The sequence below is a fragment of the Sinocyclocheilus rhinocerous genome, unplaced genomic scaffold (genome assembly GCF_001515625.1).
Source record: "Sinocyclocheilus rhinocerous isolate Xijiao unplaced genomic scaffold, SAMN03320098_v1.1 scaffold1469, whole genome shotgun sequence".
Taxonomy (NCBI): domain Eukaryota; kingdom Metazoa; phylum Chordata; class Actinopteri; order Cypriniformes; family Cyprinidae; genus Sinocyclocheilus; species Sinocyclocheilus rhinocerous.
In genome coordinates, this window is record NW_015650017.1 from 188628 (window position 1) to 199890 (window position 11263).

General features: G+C 32.1%; 1 protein-coding gene across 1 annotated transcript in view; it reads right to left on the reverse strand.

Annotated features, from left to right (window-relative positions):
- The window catches only part of LOC107711382 (epidermal growth factor receptor kinase substrate 8-like protein 3), a 16844-nt gene extending 7297 nt beyond the window's left edge, over positions 1–9547 (reverse strand). The window contains exons 1-9 of the mRNA XM_016516369.1: positions 9463–9547; positions 7388–7460; positions 7248–7318; positions 3908–3972; positions 3682–3840; positions 2185–2334; positions 2030–2103; positions 1841–1947; positions 1591–1736 (exon numbers count right to left, since the gene is read on the reverse strand). Coding sequence (XP_016371855.1) covers positions 1591–1736; positions 1841–1947; positions 2030–2103; positions 2185–2334; positions 3682–3840; positions 3908–3972; positions 7248–7318; positions 7388–7449 — 834 coding nt within the window. The 5' untranslated portion in view covers positions 7450–7460; positions 9463–9547. The remainder of the gene's footprint in view (positions 1–1590; positions 1737–1840; positions 1948–2029; positions 2104–2184; positions 2335–3681; positions 3841–3907; positions 3973–7247; positions 7319–7387; positions 7461–9462) is intronic.
- Between the last annotated feature and the right edge of the window lie 1716 nt (positions 9548–11263).

Genomic DNA, 11263 nt, shown 5'->3' on the forward strand with positions numbered 1-11263 from the left:
AGCGTGATCTGTGGGAGTGACTGAGCGTGTGTGTGCGTTAGATACAGAAGACAGCGCATTAGTTTAGAACTCTTCTAATTTTTAGTTTTTTAAACGTAGAGAGTGTGTTAATTTGTGCAATGATAACTACCAGCAATGTAAATATGATTTTTGAATATATTAGAATGAGTACATTACAATATAAATTTATTAGAACGAGTACATTATTATTTATGGGCTTAAAAACAAGATGCAAACAATCAGAATATTGTACCTGGTGGGGAGTGCACAATGTAAACATGAAACATATGCCATTACCTATACTGTACTGTGGTACAGTTATGGAGGCCCTTCATAATGCACGGTCAGCTGCCTGCTCTGCCAATAGTTAGAAATGGCACTATAGTAAGCAGCGTTTAATAAACAGCTGTTTTTCTAAATTCTGCTGAGGAGAAATTCAATGCAGTCATGTATCGTGATATGTATCGTATCGTGGATAACCTACCAGCAATGTAAGTGATTTTTTTTTTATATATTAGAATGAGTACATTACAATATACATTTATTAGAACGAGTACATTATTATTTATGGGCTTAAAAACAAGATGCAAACAATCAGAATATTGTACCTGGTGGGGAGTGCACAATGTAAACATGAAACATATGCCATTACCTATATTGTACTGTGGTACAGTTATGGAGGCCCTTCATAATGCAGAGGTCAACTGCCTGCTCTGCCAATAGTTAGAAATGGCACTATAGTATGCAGTGTTTAATAAACAGCTGTTTTACTAAACTCTTCTGAGGTGAAATTCAATGCAGTCATGTATCGTGGTATGTATCGTATCGTGGCCTCTGTATCGTGATACGTATTGTATCGTGACTTTGCTGGTGATACACAGCCCTAGTTTTCACACTGTTTAATGCAGGACATGAATGCATTTAACCTGCAGTTACAAATGTATTAATAATTCATTAAACATTAAACGTTGAATACTGATATCTGAAATTATTTAAATAATAAAAAATACTTTAATTGTGCAATTAAAACCGCCAGTAGGTGGCAGCAAGTCACTGTTAATAAGCGAGTCACTGCGACTGAACTGAATCATTCAAACCATTGATTCATTCAGGAACGAATCACTGTCAAGTTGCTCAGAGACGCAAAACAGCTGTGGCTTTGTTTGGAATTATTTTTGTTGTCGAAATAGAGCAAAAACAGGCAATATGGTGTCTACAATTTAAGTTTCTTAATTAACTTCTAGTTTATTGAACTGTTGTAAAAAAATCAATATCACATTTGTAATCATGGTAATTTTTGGAGACAAAAACGGCACTCTTCGTGTGATTTTGATTCACTTTATGAAGTGCTATAAATATATATTTTCTGCCCCCATGTCTTGAATTTGTGATCATTTTAAATGTATTTTAATAGACTGAATCATGCAGTGAAAGAAACGCTCACTAGTCTAGACTTCACATAATGTATGCATGCACTATGTAGGTGTGTTTTGAATGTTTTTTGCACGATGTCAAATCGCACATTAAGAGCAATAATTACGATATTATCGCGGACGGTATATATATCGCACACCCCTAATCAACACTCACCACGTTCCTCTCCCTCTCTGTGTACGACCGCGGAGGGGGCGTGTCCGGTATAATGGGCGGTTCTTCTGTGTGAGGGGGCGGAGCCACTACCTTAATGTAGGTGGAGTTATTTCTGGAGGCGAGAGGAGTCGGGACCGGACTCTCATCTGGGGACCACAGACAAACAACTGGCTTTAGGTAGGAAAAGTACATTATTTTTCACTAAATACGGTTTCTCTTGAAAATGCATCACGTTTTCCGGTCGCCTCACCATAATCTGGAGCGGCCCAGGGTTCAGGTGGCTTCTGAAGGATCAGCTGAGGTGGAGAAGATGCTTGTCGTGAGTTTCTCTGTGTGACGTTTCCAACAGCGGCTTTACTGCAGAATCAAATCACAAATCTCATCAGCGTGATATGCGAAGATGATTATTGAGGAGATGAGCTGATGTTCATCTTCTAACCTGGAGTTAGTCAGTCTGTGATCGTCTCTCTTGTTCTGCAGGAGCCGCTCCAGGCCTTTCTTCAGATAATCAGCCTGAAGAACACATGAAAACCACAGAAGCGGTTTATTGCGAGAAGCGCTGAGATGCTGAACTCGTCCGAATGATAAACTCACCCTGAGAGACTCGCTCTGGAAGAGGAAGACGCTGACTGCGCGACTGCCTCGCTCCTGAATGCTGACGATCAGCAGAGAGTTGTAAACTCTCTCGTCTAGAACGGCCTTCAGATCCAGAACGCTGCTCAGAGGCCACGCCTCCAACACCTCCTGAACACACAACAACAACAACACTGTGAGAAAGATGAGCATCTAGAGCCGTCTAATAATGTACAGAAATAATCAAATAGAATATTTACATTTGAAGATATTTAGATATCAAATCAATTGTAAAAAATACAACTGAATAACTAGATTTAATATTTAGATTAAGATATTTAGATATTAAATTGTATATTAAAGTTTAATATTTTATGATTCAATATGTAGATTCAATTTTTTTTTAAATTACATAAATAAATCACTTAATATTATAATATACATTTCAATATTTAGATATATCAAGATTCAAAATGTAGATATATTTAGGCGCTAAGACTTTTAGATATCATAAATTGCATAAATTATTTAGACATATTTAAATTTAATATTTCAACTTGGATATATTTAGATGACAAACTGTATGAATATTACAGCTCAACACGCTTTATATACTTTTTATACATTTATTTTTTCATATAATAAATACAAGGAAAAAGAAAACAATTCCCGCACACTGTCAATTAGTGATTATTAGTAATAATAATTAGTAATAAATACAAAATTTGATGATACATACAAATGTTAAAAAAATAACATAATATACCAATAATAAAAATATACATAAATATGTAATATATGCATATGTAGATAATTAACGATTATTTAATATATATTAAGATACATTAAATACATACTGTATAATTATAATCTATTTAAATATTTGCATATATATAATATAAAAAATATTATATGTATAAAAAATATTGATTGATTTCATATGGATATAATCTTTATAATTAATACAATTTCAATTAAATATACAATTATACTATTTTATAATAATAAATATGATTTTTTTTCATAGTATAATACATACATAAACATATTTCATATACATACATAATCTTTATGATAAAATAATATATGATAAAATAATATACATAATATATGTATTCTATCTATTTGTTTTCTTTTTATTATACAATTAACAAAAGCAAAAAAGGCCTCTAACACTAGCTTGCTCTATTCTTTTTCCATTCTATCGGTTTTCTTTCTATTTATTATATAATTAAAAAAAAAAACCTTCCTATACTGCGTTAAGCTAACTGAGACTTGCTATAACACTTGTATATCATTGCTCTTTTGTTGATTTTGATTGCTTCCATTGTCTTCATTTGTAAGTCGCTTTGGATAAAAGCGTCTGCTAAATGACTAAATGTAATGTAAACGTAAATAAAATAGAGTATTTAAATGATATATAATACAATCAATATATATACACACACAAAAATAATAACATGTAATTAATTTCTATGCATTTACTCTACAGTCATGTTACTGAGATGCTGTCCTGACCTGGGTCTCGATGTCGGCGAGCAGCAGCGCTCCGTCCCGCACCTCCAGCAGGACGTCCTGACCCCACACTCGGCCCGTAGCGTCCAGATACTTCAGCCGCTCCAGACAGTCGTTCACGTCACACAGCTGCTGGCCGTCCAGCTCACAGGTGAACAGATGCTGCGGAGCACAGACTCACAGTCACACACCACAGCTCAGATGATGAAGAAGAGTTAGTGATCCTCACCTCCACTCGGTGCTGGAACTGATGCATCTGTCTGTTGATGGAGTCGGCATATTCCTTCCTCTGATCTACAGAAAACACACATGATGTTCACTATATCACTGAGCTCATCTGACAGACTTTTATATAAAGTTAATGATATTTTCTCATGACCCAACAACTAAACAAAACCATCACAGAAACAGATGCAAAACACAGATTTACATGTTTACAAACACACAATCACACCCACACACACGTTGGTTTTTATGGTTTACAGGGACTCTCCATAGGCGTAATGGTTTTATATTGTACAAACTGTATTTTCTATCGCCCTACACCAACCCCACACCTAAACCTACCCCTCAAAGGAAACTTCAGCATTTTTAGATTTTCAAAAAAAAAAACACACACTATTTCATGTTTTTTAAGCCTTTTGAAAAAAGTGTCTTCATAAATCATGTTGTAATACCTCTGTCTTACACATCATCAAGCAAATTTGTGTCCTCATAAACCACATAAACATGCACACAATGACAAACACAAACAAAAATATAAAGGATTTAATAACAAAATTAAAATTAGTTTATATATATAAAGTGAACATTTAAATATAAGTTCATTATAATAACGCAATAAGCCCCAAGAAGCTGTGGTTTACAGTGAATTTATAACAGCTAAGGCGCATTGTTAGGCACGACGCGAAGCGTTTTATACATGTATAAAACGGTCATTCCATATACGTAGCAGGGTCTATTTTTATTTATTAGGCAGGTTTATTTCACAAAATAAAACAAAGCAAATAAAATGTAATGATATTAATAAAAACATTCTTCTTCTGCCATTTACTTTCGCTTTCGAATGGATGACAGAGTTTCGAAAAGCACCGTTTCACCCATTACTACACGCGTGCTTTTTAAAATCATTACAAGCGATGTTGAAATGCAACAATGAATCTGTTTTTTGCTAGTGAATCGCTTGAACTGAATGATCGAAGTCACGAGATTGAATCATTTGGAGCGGTTCCAGCATAAATGACTCACTTGATTAAATCAGTTTGTTCCTCCGTCGCAGAATGATTCACTGTTTCGAAGCGCTCTAATCGGATCACGCATCGCGAATCAATTGATTCAGATCGAAACTTCGAATCATGTACGGTGAATCATTTGATTTAGATCGGTGCTGCTTCCCAATTCGCCTACTTATACTATGCCCTAAAAGTATGTAGGCTACTCTTTTTGTGTAGAAAAAGTACATACTTTTAAGTATGTAGCAGAACAATAGGCAAACTTTGGGACATACTATTGGCTCAACCAATCAGAATCAAGGACCGGAACGCTCCATTTTATAATATTTAAATAAATATATATATAAGTATTATATTACATGAATTACAACAGCAAAATGTGTTTTATTACATATTTTATCTTATTACATTAATACATTTTGTCTATAAATCGTATTAAGTTATAAATTGAATATTGTTAAATATTGTGTGTGGTGTAATATTATTGTATATTATATATATATATATATATATATACATATATATACACACACAGACACACACACACATATATATAAATAAAAGAAAAGAGAAGTTTATTGTAAAAATGTATATGTGGCATTGGACGCTTTTACTTTCGCTTTCGAATGGATGACAGAGTTTCGAAAAGCACCGTTTCACCCATTACTACACGCGTGCTTTTTAAAATCATTACAAGCGATGTTGAAATGCAACAATGAATCTGTTTTTTGCTAGTGAATCGCTTGAACTGAATGATCGAAGTCACGAGTTTGAATCATTTGGAGCGGTTCCAGCATAAATGACTCACTTGATTAAATCAGTTTGTTCCTCCGTCGCAGAATGATTCACTGTTTCGAAGCGCTCTAATCGGATCACGCATCGCGAATCAATTGATTCAGATCGAAACTTCGAATCATGTACGGTGAATCATTTGATTTAGATCGGTGCTGCTTCCCAATTCGCCTACTTATACTATGCCCTAAAAGTATGTAGGCTACTCTTTTTGTGTAGAAAAAGTACATACTTTTAAGTATGTAGCAGAACAATAGGCAAACTTTGGGACATACTATTTCTATTTTCGAACACTGTTTAGGACGGATAGTATGCGAATTGGGACGCAGCACAGCACTTCGGAGCGGGTTCGCGAATCATTTGATCTGAACTTTGCGTTATCGCAAATCATTTGATTCAGATCGGGATTTTGCGAATTAAAATTATTCGCGATTCTCCGACTCCTAATCTGAAATGATGCTTCGCCAAACACCAGTGTTGGGAAGGTTACTTTGGAAATGTAATAAGTTACAGATTACAAGTTACCCTATCTAAAATGTAATGAGTATTGTAACTATTTCAATTACTTTATTAATGTAACCGATTACATTTTTACTTTTTGATTACTTTTCTAAATTTCTAATGTTTTCAACTGTTTTGAAACATTTAAAGCAGGCATGGTTAACCTTACAGTAGTACTCAACACTCATTACTGTCAGACTTCTTAAAATCCTTTCTTACTTTAATTAAGATCGTAATAATTTCATTTTAGAGCACAGCCACCACAAAACCAGACTTTAGCACCTCTTTTACTTTGAGATCATTCTGAGGTTAAATACAGATTTAAAATCATAACAAAAATACTGTTTTTGAAATCAAATCTTTGCATAGGTATGACAGGAAACACTGGCATCTAACAATGCTTCAGAAACAACAGTTAATCTTAAAAAATTAAGCATACACATAAACCCAAATTGGAAATAAATCAGTTATTGAATAAGCATGTGTCCTATTCTGTGTCCTGAACTCCTGAAACATTGCAGTCTCATATTTAAGAGCAGTCAATGCAATTTGGGAAAGAAATCAATTAAATCTGTATGTGAGTGTTTGTGTAAAAAAAAAATCAGATGTAACTCCCTTTGTAATCGTTAACATTTTCGTAAGTAACATAATAAGTAATATAATTTAGAGGCTATATAAGTAATATAATTTTCTCAGTAACTGTAACTGATTACAATTACATTTATTTAGTAATTAAATTACGTAATATGTTAAATGTAACTTCTATTAACACCGACTACCGCAAAATAACGATATCTAACGCAAACCCATAATAACTCACACTCACTTTTAAATTGAACATCAAAAACACACACAAACATAAAAAAATAAAAAAAAAACGGAATTTAAAAAAAAAACCTTTCCTGACACTGTATTTCCGTATCAGAAATAGTTAAGCAAGCAGCAGTGTGAGGTCAATAGCGCGTCTATAAATAGCTCAGGGCTGTAAAGGTTGAGTCAGAGAGAGAGGGTTAATGATCAGCTCGTCTCAGGGTCAGTACTCACTGTATATTGATTTAGCGCTGGGTCTGGATAAACCCGACAGATCCGAGGACGCGTCGTCCAGAGCCGTGACGCTGCGGGAAAGCACACGGGTCAGACAGTGTGAGGAGTCGTAACACACACCAATCAGAGCCCATTCTCACCTGGAGCGAAGCGATTCAGGATAACCGCTGGACCAGCCGAACGGACTCGAACCCCGCAGCATGAGGACAGCACCTGAACACAACACTACACCATCAACACACACCGCAACATCCACACGCTTCATTTATATTTCACATTTACTATATACAATGTCCATTTATTATATATCAAACAAATAACACTAAATTAAATTACTTGTTAATTACAGCTGAAAAGTACTATTTTGATATTACATTGAATCAATTACACAACTATTCAAAATTATGTAATAAATACTTATGTACATGTGAGTATATATTTAATTGTCCATTTATCATATATTAAACAAATATCTAAATATTACATTAACTTAACATACTATAGATGAAAATGTAGCCCGATATTTCAATATTAAATCAATTATACATAAATATTATAATTTAATATAAAACAGTTTAATGTAACATTTTAGCCAATTTTTTAATTATTAATTAGTTTGATAATTATATCTAAATTTTACAAAGACATTACATTACAAAATGTAATATTACATACTAAATTACATTTTAATTTATTAACCTTGTTTAAATGTAACTATATATATATATATCGCATCCAAAATAAAAGATTTTGTTTAAATAATATATGTGTGTTCTGTGTATATTTATTATGTGTGTGTGTATATATATATATATATATATATATACAGGTGCATCTCAATAAATTAGAATGTCATGGAAAAGTTCATTTATTTCAGTAATTCAACTCAAATTGTGAAACTCGTGTATTAAATAAATTCAGTGCACACAGACTGAAGTAGTTTAAGTCTTTGGTTCTTTTAATTGTGATGATTTTGGCTCACATTTAACAAAAACCCACCAATTCAATATCTCAACAAATTAGAATACTTCAATAGTCCAATAAAAAAAACATTTTTAGTGAATTGTTGGCCTTCTGGAAAGTATGTTAATTTACTGTACATGTACTCAATACTTAGTAGGGGCTCCTTTTGCTTTAATTACGGCCTCAATTCGGCGTGGCATGGAGGGGATCAGTTTGTGGCACTGCTGAGGTGGTATGGAAGCCCAGGTTTCTTTGACAGTGGCCTTCAGCTCATCTACATTTTTTGGTCTCTTGTTTCTCATTTTCCTCTTGACAATATATATATATATATATATAACATAGGGCTAAATATTACTTTATATACATTAAAATACTATTTAAATATTATATTTACTAAGTTATATACACACATACATAAGAATACCATGGTATTCTCATCACTTACAAAACGAATACCATGGTATTGTCTGAAATACCATTGAATACCATGCACACCATAGTATTACCATGTGAAGCCTCATTGTGTCATGGTAAAGTACTATGGTACCTTTAGGTACAATTTAGTTTTTCACCAATCTTCACAGTAAAAAACATGGTACTTTAGTTCACTAAGGTGCTTGCATAACATTGTAAGGTATTTCAAAAATATTACGACATTTCCGAGGACCTTAGGTAACGTTTTATGGTAATAGCTTGGTACATTTGGTTGTGTAAGGTAGAACAAAACCACGCTATTACCATATCTTACAGAAAAAAGTACCATGGTATTGTCTGAAATACTACACAAATGGTACAGGAACTTGATTTTTTATGGTACTACCATTAAATATCATCAATACACCAATACAGTAGCACTTATACCAATGATACAGCACTTGAAGAATACCATGGTATTTGCATTGTTATACTTGGCAAGTTTGGAATCAAGAACTCCTGTGTGTTTCATGTTCTCATTTAAAGTCAATAATGGTTCATGTTAATTACTGTAGCTGACTATCTGCCCATGTTTATGAGCTCATAAACCACGATCCACAGGAACATGACATAACAGCTAGAGAAGCACATGAGAAAACCTCAAAGATTCAATCACAAATACATCAAGAATCCTGATTAGCCATTCGATGAAGATCAAACCAGTCATAATCAAAGCAGAAACCAAGCAGAAGAGGTTTAGATGTGATATTAACGTCCGTTTGAGCTCTTTAAGAAGATCCAAACCCCTGAAGTTCATCTAACGACTGAAAACACTTACCGAGGAGATCAGACGAGCTCTTGGAGACGCTTCTCAGCCGTGTCTTGAGATCTTCTGCGGTTTCTCTGTGTTAGATCATAGTGTGATGGACGGAGGAACAGCAGCCGCTCCTGAGGTCAAAGTCTACTGTGTCTTAAAGGAGGAGCTCAGATGGGTGGAGAAATAACACACAACACCTACAGACAGACTGATAAACACACCTCAAGCAGCGATAACCTCCATAGTGACCAACAGCTCCAGATAACAACAGTTTCAATCTCACATTTAATAAATAAGCAATGCAGTTTGATATGAGCTCGATCCATATCTCAGTTACACATTAACAAACGAATCATATCAGATGAGAAAACCAGCCGGAAACAAGAACAACTTCTTCTTGCTTGATACATCTATTCACAAATCTACATGATGTTAGATCAGCTCATAGAAGTCTAAATATCTGATGACTTAGTTTAATCTAAAAACTATATTAACCTAAAATAACTTGTTTAATGTTATATTTAGATATTCACTGAACTAAGTAGTCCATTTTATTTTTAAGACTTAATATAATTTATGTCCAAATTACATACAAATATATTCAAATATAGCAGGTAAATATTATATTTTTGATATACCTTTTATTTGCCATAACGTAATATAATGTAATTAAATCTAGATATTATATTAAACAAGCTGTATCTAAATACGTGTCAATACTTATAACTTGTTTAACAGAGGAAATATTTAGATATTACATATTAAATAAATTATATATACGGTCATTGATTTAATGTTTTGATAACTTATTTTATATACATGTATATGTACAGTATCACAAAAAAAGATAAATATTAGTTATTTAGTAGTTGTTTAAAATATATGAATTGCAAAATTTAGATGACATAAAATGCAATTTATTTAATATATATTTATCATATTAATATATATTTTGAAACAACATATGTAATATTATATTGCATAATATTTAGATGTTATATTTAAATGTCAAATTATAATGCTTACATATAACTAATTTAATATAGATGAAATTTAATATTTAGATTACATTAAATTACACATATTTATTGTATATTTTGATATTGATTTTGTAATATTTGGATATTATATATTAAATCTCTTATGCATAAATATTATAATTAATATACACTATTTTGATATAACTTGTTTAACATATCGTCACAAAAATGTATATATATATATATGTGTGTGTGTGTGTGTGTGTGTGAGTGTGTGAGTGTGTGAGAGAGAGAGAGAGAGAGAGAGAGAGAGAGTGTGTGTGTGTGAATACTTATAACTTGTTTAACAGAGGAAATATTTAGATATTACATATTAAATAAATTATATATACGGTCATTGATTTAATGTTTTGATAACTTATTTTATATACATGTATATGTACAGTATCACAAAAAAAGATAAATATTAGTTATTTAGTAGTTGTTTAAAATATATGAATTGCAAAATTTAGATGACATAAAATGCAATTTATTTAATATATATTTATCATATTAATATATATTTTGAAACAACATATGTAATATTATATTGCATAATATTTAGATAAGTCATATTTAAATGTCAAATTATAATGCTTACATATAACTCGTTTAACATAGATGAAATTTAATATTTAGATAACATTAAATTACACAAATGTTTATTGTATATTTTGATATTGATTTTGTAATATTTGGATATTATATATTAAATCACTTATGCATAAATATTATAATTAATATACACTATTTTGATATAACTTGTTTAACATATCGTCACAAAAATGTATATATATATATAT